The following is a 17,500-nucleotide window of genomic DNA, read 5'->3' as shown; positions in this document are numbered from 1 at the left end:
TAAAGATGAGAGAGCAAGGAAATTATTGATTAAAAGGATGAGTTATCGAAGGGGTGAATGATCAAATGGATGAGTGAGCAAAAGATGAATAATCAGAGAGATCAGTGAGAAAAACGATGGTTGATAGAAATCATGAGTGAACAAATGGATGAACGATTGCAATTATGAGTGAACACTGGGATAAGTGATCGTGAGGATGCGTGAACAAAGGGATGAATGATCGCAAGAATGTTTGAGCAAAGGGATAATTGATCGAAATGATGGGTGAACAATGGGATGAGTTATTGAAAGATGAGTATGCAAAGGGATGATTCATCAAAAGCATGAGTGAGAAAAGTGATGAATGGTTGAAATGATGAGAGAAAAGGGATACATATCAACGATGAGTGAGAAAGTGTTTTAGTGGCAGAAAAATATGAGTAAGCAAGGGTATGAATAATCAAAAAAATGAGTGAACTACGGGTTGATTAATTACAAGGATAAGGGATGGAATGATAGCAAGGATGAGTAAGCAAAAGGGATGAACAATAGAAAGAATGAGTAAGCAAATAGTTGATTAATTAATAGGGGGAGTAAACCAAATGATATTTGATCAAAATGAATAGTCAGCAGAGAGATGGTTGATCACAAGGACGAGCTAACAAAGGGATGAATGATTGTAAGGATAAGTCAGCGAAGTGTTGAGGATAGAAAGTATGAGTGAACAAAGGGCTGATTAATTACAATAAAGGGTGAGCAAACGGAAGATTGATTGATAGGATGGGTGAACAAATAAGTGAATGATCGAAATTATGAGTGGCAAATAGATGATTGATCAAAGTGATGAATGAGAAAATGGATGAATAATCATAAGGATGAGTGAGCAAGGGCTGAATAAGCGAAGGGATCATTGACAGAAAATAAGAGGGGATGAATGAGACAAGGGATGAATGATTTCGAAAAATAGTGAGCAAAGTGATCAATAATCGAAAGGTTAAGTGAGCAATGGGCTGATTGATCGATAAAATGAGTGAAGAATTGGATGAATGATCACAAAGATGAGTAAGTAATGGGATGATTTATCGAATGTATGAGCAAGCAAGGAGATGAACGATGAAAAGGATGGGTAAGCAAAGGGACAATTGATCAAATAAATGAGTAAACAGAGGGATGATTGACATGGGGGGAGTTAGCAAAGGGATCATTGATAAGGGGTGAGTTAGCAGAGGGATGAATAATCGAAAGGATCAGTGAGCAAAATTATGAATACTCGAAGGGATCAGTGAACAAAGCTATACATATTCGAAATGATGAGTGAACAAAGTTATGCATAATCGGAAGTATCAGTGAACAAAGTAATGAATAATCGAAAGGATAAGTGAACAAAGTTGTGAATAATCGAAGTAATCAGTGAACAAATTATGAATAATCGAAATGATGAGTGAACACAGTTATGAATAATCGAAAGGATCAGGGAAAAACGTTATGAATAATCGAAAGGATCAGTAAACAAAGCTATGAATGGTCGAAATGGTGAGTGAACAAAGTTATGAATAATCGAAATGATGAGTGAACAAAGTTATGGATAATTGAAAGGATCAGTAAACAAAGTTATGAATAATCGAAAGGATTTGTGAGCTAGGGGATTATTGATTGAAAGGATGAATGAACAAAAAGATGAAGGATCTAAAGGATGAATAAACATAAGACTAATCTAGAAAGCATGGCATGATAGAATAAAAGAATTTATGAGCAAAATGATGGTTGAACGAAAGAAGAAGATGGATGAGGAAATGAAGAATTGAACTGAAGAACGATAGAAAATATGGACAAATGAACAAAAAGATAAATGAATGGAGAGATAATCAAGTAAATGTATGATTGAACGAAAGAATAAGCGAATGAAAGAATTAATGAATAAAGATGTGATAACGATCCGTCGTGAAAATATTCTGTTAGAAATTAGAGAAAATGTGTAGTATCCAGCGCTTTAGCTTTAGAATATACATCATATTGTTGATGAATATTCGTAAGACTAGCATTAATCGTTCACCCCGGCAAGTAATAAAAGCTGAAATTCATCAGTTATGTAGAAAATATTTAATGCCTAAAGCATTATCAGTCAAATTCAGTTAAAACTAATGATAAAAGTTGATGAAAAATATAAAATTCACATCAGAAAACATTGGCTTATTAATTCCAATTAAATTATAATCCACAGCATTTTATAACGAAAATAGAAGAGCTATGTCTATTCATTCATAATTGAAAGATGTTATCGAGCGTATGAGGGTTTGAACCCGATAATATCTAGCTCATTGTGTTGGTGATAGAACCATTGAACTAATCTAAAATACTGATTTGAAACGATAAAGGACTTACCTATAATCCCCAGAAACATGACAAGTGACAAAATTGAATACATAATCGTCGGCGTCCCAGGGATGAAAAACGAACCAGATTTCCTTCTTAGCTTGTAATCGTTTTCTCTGTATCTCTTCTGTTTGATCTTTCTCGGTCTCTGGGAGAGACAAGAGAGAGAGATAGGGAGAGAGAGAGAGACAGACAGGGAGAGGCAGGCACTCCAGATCAGAAACGCGCCTTCAACGGGCTCTCAAGAGAGAGCGCCCCCCACCAAGTTTCAACAACTATGGGAAAACAAACACTGCTGTTGGTGCTGCTCTAGTTCGAACACATTGCAACCGATGCTTAAGTCTTGGCTCGTGTAGGTTTCACTCTCTCTCGCGTCACTCTTTCTCTGCCCCTCTCTCCCTCTTTCTCTCTCTAGGATTCTCATGCTGGTTCCATGAAGATGCCCAGTAGTTAAGGGATCCAATTATCGCTTCCAAATTCCAGGAGAACCTTTTTCATAATGGTGGAACATCGGTTTTGTGTTTCTTCTTTTTCGGCGCCAATGACCTTAGATGTTGGGATGCCAGAAAACCTCAAATCAATCAATCAATTAATCTGTTTCAAAAGCGCTACTTCCGTCGTATTAATATGAATTAACTCTTTTCTTCACAGATTTATAAAATGGCTTTCATTCTACCGTTTTTCTATGGAAACATGATAACATTCACTAGCGTTGACTTTCTCTTTTTTTCAAACTTTATTATATTAGTTTTCTAAACTTGATTTTCTTACCACAATATATAAACATAGGTAACTAATGTCGTTTACTTTCACACACTTCTTTTCTGAACTTGAAACAGGAATCTGTGGAGGAGAAAAAAAAGGATATAATAATTCTATGAAATACGAGTGAATTTAATCAAATCACAATAAAATAGGATAAGGGTAAAATGTATGAACAATTTAGGGTATTTTTCTATCATTGTACAATACCTAGCTTTTTGGGTTAAGATTGTTGCAACAATTGCTGCACTACTGCCATCATCATTGAGAATGTTACAATACACATTGGGTAAGCTTATTTACCAAAACATCAAAACTAGTTATATGAAAACTAAAAGTAACAATACAGAGGAAGGAAAATATGGAAAATTAGGAATAAATCAATCAGCAGCGAAAAGAAAAAAATATCAGATCAGTTACAAATATATAAATGAATTATTAGACAAAAAAAAAAAAAAGATCAAATAGAATAAATTCCTCTACTTATTCAAGTATGATTTTCATATAGGGTCGGTACTTAGACGGGTGACCGTCCACCAATATCTTGATTAAAGATGCTCTACAAACCAACCTACAAAGAGAGAGAGAGAGAGAGAGAGAGAGAGAGAGAGAGAGAGAGAGAGAGAGAGAGAGAGAGAGAGGTTAACGTCTTTGTGGGCTATATAGGCTACTGTATTTATCTGAATTTATAAAGTTGACTCATTCAAATATGCATATATATCTAGGACCATCTGCTCTCAAAATTCCATCTTTCGAGAAAATTTGTCTCAACACATTCATGGTTTGAGAGAAAGTCAAATATATACAGAATATTTAAATAAATCCAAAGCTCGCCACAAAAAGAAAATAAAAAGAAAAAAAGAAAAAAAAGTTTAAGGACAATTTTTCATCCATCGTCTTGTAAATGTTAATTTATTATTATTTTAATTCAGACCTACATGTCTAAGGCCTTCGTCCTGCAGTGGACTAGAAACGGTTGCGTTTGTTCTTCATCCCCCCAACTAGTTTATTTATGAAAGGTCTAATTTTATGTTGTTGCTGTTCTTAAAATATCTTATATTGTTCATTACTTCTCTAGTAGTTTATCTATTTCTATATTTCCTTCCCTCAGTGGGCTATTTTTCCCTGGTGGAGCACATAGGCTTATAGCATCCTGCCTTTCCAACTAGGGTTGTAGCTTAGCAAGTAATAATAATAATAATAATAATAATAATAATAATAATAATAATAATAATAATAATAATGAATTGACATGTCTGAATCATTTGTCTTATAGTGAACTAGAAACGGCAAAATTTGTTTTTCTTTCCACCAACTACCCCCTCCATTTTCTCTTACTTTTCCTTTTCTTTTTCTTGTGAACCGTCCTCGAAAAAAAATGCAACAGGCGTCCTATTCCATTAGTTCTGGCTCAGAGACTAAAAAAAATAATAACTGAAGTAAACTTTCCACGCAAATATTTTCAATTTAACGCCCTTTTACTGCTCTAAGATTTCCAATCGAAAACAAAATTTCTTTAAGTAAAATCCATCGATCCTGGCGCATATACTGAAGGAAAATCTCATCTACAGGATTGAAAACTTTCCGTGATGAGAGTTTACATGCGCAGAAAATATTTCGTCTCTTGTGGAAAGGTGATCTTAGAAGGAAATCTAAGACCCTCTGATTCAGACGCCAACCAATAACTGTCAAGGGGACTGGTTGCCTGACATATTTGTATAAACTGGAGTCTTCTAAGAGAAGTACAGTATATCTGGAAAGAATTAAATATCTAAAATTATGGATTTTATTGGTTAACTCGGGAGCTTTTTGTTTATATTTATTTGCCTTTAACAGATAGAATTATTTTACAAATGACAAAGACATACGAAAAGATGAATGCAATAAAAGAAACTTTTAAGTATTAAGAAGCATGTAAAGAAATTAGAAGAATTTCGATGTAGAGGTGAGGAGTATATCCGTTTATATAATACACAAGAGAGAGAGAGAGAGAGAGAGAGAGAGAGAGAGAGAGAGAGAGAGAGAGAGAGAGTGTGATTCCAGTACCGAATGATTTACACAACAGCCCTTTCTGGACTGGCCCTTGGGTCATATAGCTTTCATAGTGAGTTTCTAGGTTGCTCTGTTGTTAACAAAGCCCTTGCCACCTAACGTAAGCTTAATTAAACCTTACGTCTCCTCTGCCTCACAGAGAGAGAGAGAGAGAGAGAGAGAGAGAGAGAGAGAGACGAGTATCTTAGCTAGAATGATCTTTAAGAGCCTCTCTCTGATGACTTTCTGGACGCTCAATCGTTCATCAACTCAAGCTCGTCCAGAAAAAAATTCAGTTCATCGAATCAGGGACGTTTTCTGTAACATATTTTTACATTTTTAAGGCAACAAATAACGGAATTACCTCAGTAAATTCATCAGCAAGATGATTTTGTTGTTTTATTTGTTAAAATAATACGATTTATCTCAGCGGCTTGTCTAATATTCTAACAGTTCATTAACAACAAAGACGTGGTTTGCCTCGGGTGATATATAATACTAGTAAGATAATGTTTTGATAATTCCTATTCAGCAAGTAGGCCAATTTCTCTCATCTTTTCACCATTCTTTTGCCAAACACCGGAATGAAAAGAAGAACAGTCAACATCCTTTTTCCTTCAAAAAAAAAAAGAAAAAAAAAAAAAAAAGTAGCTCCGGCCTTAGATAAAGCAGAAACCTCCTGTCACTTTCAGAACTCAGCAGAAGATTACAAGATGAGAAGGTGAAAGATGGCGCCTGTACTGGATCATCGCTCACTTTCACCGGCCATTAAGCAGAAAATCAAGATGGCAGCCTACACTGTAGTGCATCATCTTTCACTTTCAAAGGTTACTGCTTAAATTCAGTCATCTTTTAGATGAAGATTTGCATTGATCAGGAGGTTCTAACAAAATTATTATTATTATTATTATTATTATTATTATTATTATTATTATTATTATTATTATTATTATTATTATTATTATTATTTGGGTGATTTAAATGCGAGTTTAATAAACCAACATAGAATATGTGTATGCATACAATCAAATACTCACGTAACACACCCACACCCACACACACACACACACATATATATATATATATATATATATATATATATATATATATATATATATATATACAGAGAGAGAGAGAGAGAGAGAGAGAGAGAGAGAGAGAGAGAGAGAGAGAGAGAGAGAGAGTGGGGGTTCAAACGCTAAACAACTAAACCATATTTTTACATTTAGATTTGCAGATGAATACAAAACTTAGTTTTTCCCCTTGGGTCTCTGATCCCGAGATAGAGATAATCTAGATATTAAGAGGAATATAATGTATGGTTTACATGAATATGAAAATCTTAATGTACAAAATTATAATCTATATATATATATATATATATATATATATATATATATATATATATATATATATATATATATATATATATATATATATATATTATATATATATATACCTAACCAGAGCATATCAATACCGATGATAATGACAGTGTTAATTGGTACAATTATTATTATTATTTTCATTATTATTATTATTATTATTATTATTATTATTATTATCAGTAGTAGTAGTAGTAGTAGTAGTAGTAGTAGTAGAAGTAGTAGTAGTAGTAGTTTTATTAATATAATTCAAAATAGTTGTTATTATTATTATTATTATCAAATTACGCCAATGAACAACACGAATTTAAACCGAGGAACCTTTACGAGGAGACCCACTCGTGCGAAACCCAGCTTTTGTGGGGGTTTTGCAAGCGTCTTTGCTGAGGGATGTGTCCTGGAGTTATAACTTGTCATATAGTGAAGAAGAAGAGCCCATAGCTCAAGTCACTTTAATGGCACCAATCTCTTCAAAAGAGAAATAGTGCCACTTTTATGACCCGGATTCCCCCATCTCTAGCTGGCTGGCGTCATGGCCGAGTGAATATACATTTCTCTTTTTATATCCTTAGTTTTACCTACCACCTGGTCTTAACCAACCCTACTCCAAGACCCACCAGCCCTAGATCTATTAACCAAGGCTCTGTTCAACTTAAAAGAACCCATCTTTCTGTCTTTCGGTTCGCGGTCTTAGAAATAAATACATTGGTATTCTAACATTATTTTCTCTTATTATTCAATTATTTCTTAACGTTTCGATATTCAATGATCTGCTATTTTGTCTTGAATCAGAATTTTATATAGATATATATATACTTTAAAATTTCAAACTGGTTGCAAAAGATTTTCTGTCTAATAGGTTGACATAACTTTCTTTTTATAGTTTATATAATCACAGATTTAAAGTATTCTAACATTGTTATTGATCTTGAAATATCTTATATTTTTCTATTACTTCTCATATAAAGTTTATTTTCTTATATCCTTATTTTCTTTCCTCACAGTGCTACTTTCCTTGTTGGAGCCCTTGGCTAATAATAACATTTTACTTTGCTAACTAGGGTTGTAGATTGAATATTAATAATAATAATAATTATTATTATTATTATTATTATTATTATTATTATGGTAATAATAGTAATAATGATAATAATAATAATAATAACAATAATAATAATAATAATAATAATAATAATAATAATTTCCCCTATATAATAAAGACCAAGTGCCTGACTATATTTATATATATATATATATATATATATATATATATATATATATATATATACATATATATATGTATATATATACATATATATATACTGTATATATATATATATATATATATATATATATATATATATATATATACATATATACATATATATATATATATATATATATATATATATATATATATATATATACAGTATATATATATGTGTGTATATATATAAAAATTTATATATATATATATATATATATACATATATATATATATATATATATATATATATATATATATATATATATATACATATATATAGACTTCATTAATGTCACACTCAGTGGAGTGTGAATAGTCATACCCTGGTGAGAGAGGGTACTCTGAGAGGTACAATCAGAAACCAAAGTCTCCCACAAATTGTCGATCAAGCGGGTTGTAGTTAGGAAAGGGGGAGGGGTGGGAAGGGTTGAATCTGTGTGTGCGTAAGTGTATATCTTTCTAAATATTTAGACGTCATTTTTGACGGCTCGGGTACAACAACAATAATAATAATAATAATAATAATAATAATGATGATGATGATGATGATGATGATAATATTAATAATAATAATAATAATAAAAATAATAACAACAACAACAACAATGATGATAATAATAATAATAATAATAATAATAATAATAATAATAATAATAATAATAATATCAACGAGGATCACCCACAACTATAATATTAATTATAGTCATCACCATCATTATAGTATTGAACATCTATGCCAACAATAAAATCCTTTGAACTTTGAACTTCAAAATGAACATAAGCACACGAACTTGACCCTTTAAAACAATAACAAGTGGAACTAGCTGATTTATTATAGTTTTTATTTGCTTCTATATCCAGTCTTAAAACTTGCAGATTAGGATAAACTACAATAAAAGAAACTTCAGTTATATTATTTCCTCCTTATGAGTTAACTTATTTTCAGTTGCTCTCTCAATATCTTGACCAAGCTTTTTATACTTCATAGAGCATTTGTCTGGCATATTACTTCTCGGTCTCTCCCGGTCCATCGTGTAGGGGGGAGAGGAGTAGTCATAGCCTGGTGAGCGGTGTTACCCCTAGTGGCTCGGGTAGATATTTATAATTTATACCTTACGATCAAATGCAATACAAATGTTTCCTTTTTTTCTTTTAATACCCTGAAGTTCTCAAGTTATTTTCCTTTTTTTAATGAAAAAAAATATCTTACCATGTTGACGAATTCTGTAAAGCATTATTAGGGAGTAATTCATATATGTATATATATATATATATATATATATATATATATATATATATATATATATATATATATATATATATATTTCGGGCCTTACAGGAGTTGAACGGCTTTATAAAACTGTTTGATTGGGATTCTATTTCAATAAATAGATTGGTTCTAATTTATGCATTTGGACCATAGAGCTCGGCACTGAGGCCTGGTAGGCTATTCGGTACCCTGTGCAACTAGATGAAAACCCTGCAGTCGAAGTATGAAATAAAACTCAAGATGTCGAACAGCAACATAGAAGAAAAGAAACGGGAGAGGGGGTATAGAAGAAGAAGAAGGCTAAAAAGTGAGTACAGCTAGCGGCACAAAGGCGTCCGCCATGACATTTACATAAATTTTAGTGTCCCGGATTTAAATCTTATAATCTCCCAACCCAATAATGGATGTTGGGAAATATTCACATGACTTCAGAAGAATGTCTCAAAACCAAAAATATTTCCTACATGGCAACCCTCTTACAAGATTACTACGCGTAGAAAACTCGTCGTCTCGAGACGATCCATTCCCAGCAGTGAATCGGCCAGGGTACTAGAAGAGACTAATCCGAGGTTGAAATACAATCCATGAATAATTCATGTGTATGTCCCACTCCTCCATCTTGTATTTTTTTGTCTTCCCTCTTTCTTATTCCCTTTCCCTTCTCTAATTCATTACTCTCCATCTATTACTCTCCCGTTTCCCTTTGTTCATTGCCCGGGTGACTTATTTCGTGCCAATTCCCCACCCTTTTTGTCGCTGAATCTCACTTTCTACCTCCTGAATAATTAATGATCGCAACCAACGACAAATGAGTCCCTCTTCTCCATATATTGAAAACTAAAATCTGTTTGAACGAAGATGCAACACCCTGTACTGGACACCCTGTAGTAGACACACCCCTCATCCCCCTGTCCAGCCACTCCCCAAACTTCCTGCTGAAACCACTATGGTTCTTTGTGGGTTTTAATTATTTATTCGTTGCTTTGTAATTTATTCAAACTGTTTATTTCTTTCATGATTAAACACTTGGGTACGTTCAACAGGTTCTTTTATATTATGTGCGTCTATTCTGAAAGCGTTAAGTCTATTGCTGCATGTTTCTTTGATTGTCAATGGCCAAACTTGTTGTCACGCTAGTTTGTGGTATCCTATCACTCAGACAATCGACATCTCCCCTCATTTTATGAGAAAGTAGTCCTCTCTCTCTCTCTCTCTCTCTCTCTCTCTCTCTCTCTCTCTCTCTCTCTCTCTCTCTCTCTCTCTCTCTCTCTCAGTTTGATTTCCCCTTAAATCTTTTTAAATATGGCGCGGTGAAAGATCCTACACTAAGCTACTATGAAATCACAAGCCTATAATGTGTAAAGAAAAGCACCATATGTTATTAACAATTTGTAGTTTTAATTGCTTAGTTAGAACTAAATGCATAGAAGTATTTTCAAATGAGCGAGTCTACTTTTATTTCTATGGTACATGTTGATAAAATTTTGAATGTGAATAAAGTGTCACTAATATAAGTGGCAATGATAGGTAGTAGTCTCACTACGGCAACAGCCACCCGTTAAGACACTACTGCTAGAGAGTTGTTGAGTCCTTTGTCTGACCACACAGTACTACATTGGATCACTCTCGTCACGGCTCACATTCCCATTACCTACACATACACAATTAGTCTAGCCCATTCTTTACATGTTATCCTCGGTCCTCATACACCTGACAACACTGAGATTACCAAACATTTCTTCTTCACCCAAGGGATTAACAACTACACTGTAATCGTTCAATGGCCACTTTCCTCTTGGTAAGGGTAGAAGAGACTCTTAAGCTATGGTGAGCAGCTCCTCTAGGAGAAGGATAATCCAAAATCAAACCAAGCGTATTCATCAATTACTCCTCCTATATTTTTCTTAATTTCTTTGCTTGCTCTCTTCCTTACCAAAAAAAAAAAAAAAAAAAAAAAAAAAAAAAAAAAAAAAAAAAAAAAAAAAAACTTTTTCTAAATTAAATCTAAATTTCTGAACATATGCGTAGTTGGACATATTTCCAATGCTACGCCCCTTTCTTTTGTGATATCTTCATCTTTGGTAGGTCCATACGATTTTTCAACAGTGTTGATAATACACTTTTCACTTATTACTTTTATTTCCTTCCCAAGCAACATTTTTTAGTAGAAATTTAAAATTCAAAGCTGGTGAAATAACATTCCAAACTCAAACCATTGTTCCATAGCCTTGGGTAGTGCCATTGCTTCTGTACTATGGTCTTCCACTGTCTTGGGTTAGAATTCTCTTGCTTGAGATTACACTTAGGCACTGTTCTATCTTATTTCTCTTCCGCTTGTTTTAGTTAAGGTTTTTATAGTTTATATAGGAAATATTCATTTTAATGTTGTTACTATTCTTAAAATATTCTATTTTTCCTTGTTTCCTTTCCTCACTGGGCTATCTTCCCCGTTGGGGCTGCTGGGCCTATAGCATCTTGCTTTTCCAACTAGGGTTGTAGCTGAGCAAGTAATAATGACAATAATAATGTGGGTGCTCATGATGACCATTCATTTTCCTTATACACGCAAAGAAATGTTCGAGACAATCTTGATTTAATCTTTGTGTCAGTAAGTGATCAATACCAAGATCTAAGATCTCCCTACATCTTGGTTAATACCATGAGAGTCTTTTTAACACAAACAAAGCAAAGCAAAGCAAATATAATTATTCCCAGTAACCGAGACGTCATGTCATCTTCGTAATCCTCTGGTTAAAATGAATCGAGCAAACCAGGGTTTAAACTTGAGTGTATGGCCATTACCTTGGATGCTGCTGCTTTTTACCTTAGAGTTCCTTAAACTTCCAACTTTCTTAAATTTGAGGCTAGTAAAACCGAAATTCCCTTCCAAATATCATTACCTCAAGACTACATTGAATCCACAGAAATTACCTCAGACTAACAGTAGCATACTCAACGTTAATTCTGTCAGCACAACAATATGCATGTATCCACTGGTCTATGTATGACTTTGCTTTTGAAAAACCATGACATTTTATATATGATCTTTTAGTTTTTTCAAGTGTATTATAACAGACAAATATTGCGCATTTACTTGCCATTATCAATGACGGAATGAATGAAAATATATTTAGACACATCGACTATTATTGTTTACGTTGCCTCTATGGGTAGCTAACTAAAGCCAGAGTCTGTATTGACTCTGACTAAAGCTACGGTCTTTTTCCTTTGGTTAAACACGTGTGTGTGAGACCAGGGCGAGTGACGTCACAGTATTGGTGTTTCATACCTTAATTAAGCTGCGCGTGGGCTGACCTGGTGTATCTAGACCGCGATATATTGTATATACATACCTACAGTACATATAAAATAACAAATAAACCCATTTTTTGTCCGATGCGGACAGAGGAGTATGGACAATATTCATCACCACGTTGACCATTATGGTTTGATGATGGTGGGAGACTTCAGTCTGATCGTTCACAGCAAACCACCCTAGTATAGGTGGCCCCGATTAGCACAACTTTGTTGATTATGGTGATACACAAACCCTTTCACCAAGTTATATATATATATATATATATATATATATATATATATATATATATATATATATATATATATATATATATATACACACACACAAGCACACACACACTTATATATATGTATATATATATATATATATATATATATATATATATATATATATATATATATATATATGTGTGTGTGTGTGTGTGTGTACACACATACACACACACACACACACACACACATATATATATATATATATATATATATATATATATATATATACAGGTAGTAGGTTGGCCAGGGCACCAGCTGTCCGTTGGATACTACCGCTAGAGAGTTATGGGGTCCTTTGATTGGTCAGACAGTACTACATTGGACTCTTCTCTCTGGTGACGGTTCTTTCCCTTTGCATACACATACACCGAATAGTCTGGCCTATTCTTTACACATTTTCCTCTGTCCTCATACACCTGACAACACTGAGATTACCAAACAGTTCTTTTCACCCAAGGGGTTAACTACTGCACTGCAATTGCTCAGTAGCTACTTTCCTCTTGGTAAGGGTAGAAGAGACTCTTCAGCTATAGTAAGCACCTCTTCTGGGAGGACACTTAAAAATCAAACCATTGTTCTCTAGGCTTGGGTAGTGCCATAGCCTCTGTACCATGGTGTTCCACTGTCATGGGTTAGAGTTCTCTTGCTTTAGGGTACAATCGGGCACACTATTCTATGTTATTTCTCTTCCTCTTGTTTTGCTAAAGTATTTATAGTTTATATAGGAATGATTTATTTTAATGTTGTTACTGTCCTTAGAATATTATATTTTTCTTTGTGTCCTTTCCTCACTGGGTTATTTTCCCTGTTGGAGCCCCTGGGGTTATAGAATTTTGCTTTTCCAACTAAGGTTGTAACTTAGCAATTGATAATATATATATATATATATATATATATATATATATATATATATATATATATATATATATATATATATATATGCTGTATATGTGCAGGCAAGCAATAAATATTTTTTCAGACAAATCAGTTTACAAATACTGTGCACTGACGTAATTAATCATATAACGAAAAGCGCAGAATATTCATCATAATTATATGAATATCTAGATGAGGAGAGACTGAAATGAAATCCCGCTGGATTATGAGATTATTCGATTGAAAAGGATCTTGCTGCTTAATATATAACGTTAATGTTGTCATTATTATTATTATTATTATTATTATTATTATTATTATTATTATTATTATTATTATTATTATTATTATCAAAATAATTCATATAATTACGTCCTAGTCGAAGAAACTTGTCAAACAAACTTCCTCTCAGTCAAATTCTCATTTGTAAAAATTTCAAAAAGGAAAGAGAGAATAGATAACACTGAATAATTGTATGGATGATAAATGAAATAAATAAATTAATAACTAAATAAATAGATAAATAAATAAATACATGGAGGAAGAAATGAACCCATGACAGATGGCATATGATTTTATCTCGAAACAATTGGGATCAGTGGTAGATGTATTTATAAATGAGACTCAGGGCATATAATGAAATGGATGAATATCATGGAGATTTAGATAGAGAATTTTATAAATATTATTTGATAAGATTTTACGAAATGATGTGGAAGATGGTGAAGGTTATAATGGAGAGGAAAAAGTTACCTATGAAATTATGTGTTAAGTAAGATGGAGATGTTTACTAATAGGTCAGAAGAATATTATTATTATTATTATTATTATTATTATTATTATCATTATTATTTGCTAAGCTACAACCCCAGTTGGAAAAGCAGGATGCCAAAAGCCCAAGGGCTTCAAGAGGGAAAATAGCCCAGTGAGGAAAGGATATAAGGAAATAAATAAAATAAAAGAGATGCAATGAATTAAATTATCTTAAGAACAGGTACAGGTTCTAACAACATTAAAATAAGTCTTTCATATTTAAGCTAATAAAACCTAAATAAATAACAAGAGGAAGAGAAATAAGATAGAATAGTTTGCTCGAGTGTACTCTCAGGGAAGGGAATTCGACCACAAGACAGTGGAATAATACATTTTGTCTCAGATCACTAAGAATAAGAAATAAAAGACGAAAAGGAAATAGGATAAGGAGAGGCTAACATTTTTCAAATTTAAAGGTAGATTATGAATGGCAGAGGCAAGGGATACTAACATTGCCATAGCAAGCAGGAAAATCACCTAGAAACTGACCATATATACATATGATCAGCGCCCAAGAACCCTCTCCACCCAAGCTAGGACGAGGGAGGGCCAGGCAATGGCTGCTGATGACTCAGTAGATAGACCTATAGGCTCCCCCAAATCCCCCATCCTTAGCTCACAAGGATGGTAAGGTTGCAGACACTAAAGGAACTAACGAGTCTGAGAGGGACTCAAACCCACATTTCGCGATCACCAGGCGGAGACGTTACCAATCAGGCCACAAGAAGTTTTCATTTTTTTACATAACAGTCACGGTCGGCCAGGCACGTTTTCTATGAAACTTTGCTACCCATGGAAAGGAAATCATCTGTGCATAGTTTTAATGAGCCTAAAATTGCCACAGAGATTCCAGGCGAAATAAGCCCCACCCCCGGATGACGTCATATCCAAATATGCTGTTTCCCTTGTTAAGAGCAGTCACATCACATCCAAATAAAGTGATTATAAGTTAATATATTTTGAAATTTGTAAGGGAATGTGTTGTGAACACTGCTAACATGGGAGACATCGTGATTGGCTATGACGTCATCATGGGGGTGGGGCTTATTTAGCCGCGAATCTTTGAGGCCACAATAGTGGGGACACCTTAACAGCAACATAGAGCACTAGGCTCTTATTTAGACCCTTTAAAAATATTTCTTTTCACTTTTCACATTCTAGAGGCATCTTAGAGCTGTCTTTACAGTTTCCACAGATATCTAGATAACTTTTTTTGTTTTGTGAAACAGTTAATTCATTCCTTTACTTCGTTGAACATTGGTTATGATATCAATTGTTCTGAAACCGAGTTGCGTATGGCTAAAAAAAGCGAAAAAGATTCGTAATTCATCGAAATTAGTTATAATTTTTCCCTCTTGAATTCTTGCCACAGCGTTTACTTCTCATTTTATTTTTTTTCCTATCTTACACCCTTTTGCCTCTACCACCTAACTAAAATTCCATTTGGTATTACAATAATAATGATAATAGTAAGAGTAATAACAATAAAGATCAAAAGATTTAGATGAGAAAAATTTAATTCCTTATTTTGGAGGTGATAACTTAGGTTTTTTACTTTATTTAATTAAATATTCAACTAAATAAGCATATGAAAACACTGAAAATCAAAATCTGGCTATATATTAAAATATCTGGTATAAAACCACTTCCATACTAAGATGTGTTATGAAAAAAGACAACGAAAAAATACTAATTTTTATCTTTCAGCAAGTATTGGATGATACATAAAACAACATGTACACTCTGGGGTGAGATTTTATCCAGACTCACGAAAATAAAGGGATACAAAAGAAAGATCGAAAAAGAAGAAAAAGAACAAAAGTTAAAAAAAAAAAGATACGCTGAGAGCATATACAAAAAAATGGTTTGTAAACCACAATTCTTTTATATACATTTTTCTGTTATTCATTTCTTTTATTTTTTCTCTTCATCTTTCTATTTTGTGTGAATTCTATACCTTTCCATACAGGCAAAAATAAAGAATATCTTTCTTGCTTGGGAGCTGCCCGAAAGATATACCTTTGGATAAAATCGTCTCAGTTTTCATGCCTGAAATTGATAACAGACATATAGTTTTAGAAATCGAGTTAACTATATATATATATATATATATATATATATATATATATATATATATATATATATATATATATATATATATATATAGTAATCTCTCATCTATCGTGGGTGTTCTATTCCAGGACCCCTGGCGATAGCTGAAAAAACTGCGAGATGCAGTAGATACAGAAATCTATGGTATATATTTTTTATAATTTCTATAATTTTCCATGTTATTTTTTTTCTATAAACTTAAAACTTGTTAAGGTTAAACTCACTTTTACTTTAGACACATCCTTATATATACATAATGAAAAACTATTAAAATCAAAACATTTATTAATGTATGTATTTCTCAGCCGGGCTACATCGTTGACCAAACTAAATGTACCGCTGTTTTTTAAATAAACAAGATTTTTATAACACTGATGTTTCACTTAACTATATCCAATAATAATACATGTAATATTTACATATTAATATTACATTATGAAATAAAAATATAGCAAATATACGTGTTTTGCAATGTTTATGCTTCTAAGATAATCGAGACTGCTGCTACGCTTTTCAAATAAACTTATTCAGGCACAGTACAAAATAATTTTTTGTTCTTGCTAAAGGAGACAATCGTTACTTGAACTCTCATATTCATTTTACCATATAAAGAAATGTAGTTTTTAATAAAAACTTTTTCTCATCTTTTATTTACTGTCAATTTTAATGACGCATCAAAATTTAGAGGTGTGACATCACTTTTGCCGATGCAAGATAATTTCATAGTTTCTAGCTTTGCATGGCTTGATTACAATGCTTAGGAAATTCATGCCTTTTTCCCAGTTCTTCAGGTAGTTTTTGCATAATTTGGTTGACCTTTTCATAGATTGGAAAAGGTATAATGTAATAATATATCAGTCATATCCCACTTAACATCATGTGTAACAACTGCTGTAACTACAGTTTACTATCAGCTGTTCGTAACAAAACAGCTGTTTTTCATTTGGTTGTTTATAGCTGTATGCATTATTAGTGATACTTATATTTTTTTTTATCAGAGTCTTTTGTTATTCTTACTTATTTGACTAGCTGTTTGGATAT

At 32.8% G+C, this 17,500-nt stretch overlaps 1 protein-coding gene across 3 annotated transcripts in view; it reads right to left on the bottom strand.

Annotated features, from left to right (window-relative positions):
* LOC137622917 (uncharacterized) overlaps positions 1 to 17,500 on the bottom strand; it is a 436,226-nt gene that overhangs the window by 126,918 nt on the left and 291,808 nt on the right. For all 3 annotated transcript variants that reach the window (XM_068353479.1, XM_068353480.1, XM_068353481.1), the window contains one exon: positions 2,362 to 3,195. In XM_068353479.1, coding sequence (XP_068209580.1) covers positions 2,362 to 2,404 — 43 coding nt within the window. In that variant the 5' untranslated portion in view covers positions 2,405 to 3,195. The remainder of the gene's footprint in view (positions 1 to 2,361; positions 3,196 to 17,500) is intronic.

Source organism: Palaemon carinicauda, chromosome 30, assembly GCF_036898095.1.
Source record: "Palaemon carinicauda isolate YSFRI2023 chromosome 30, ASM3689809v2, whole genome shotgun sequence".
Lineage (NCBI taxonomy): Eukaryota > Metazoa > Arthropoda > Malacostraca > Decapoda > Palaemonidae > Palaemon > Palaemon carinicauda.
This window is presented reverse-complemented; position numbering and strand designations above follow the sequence as displayed.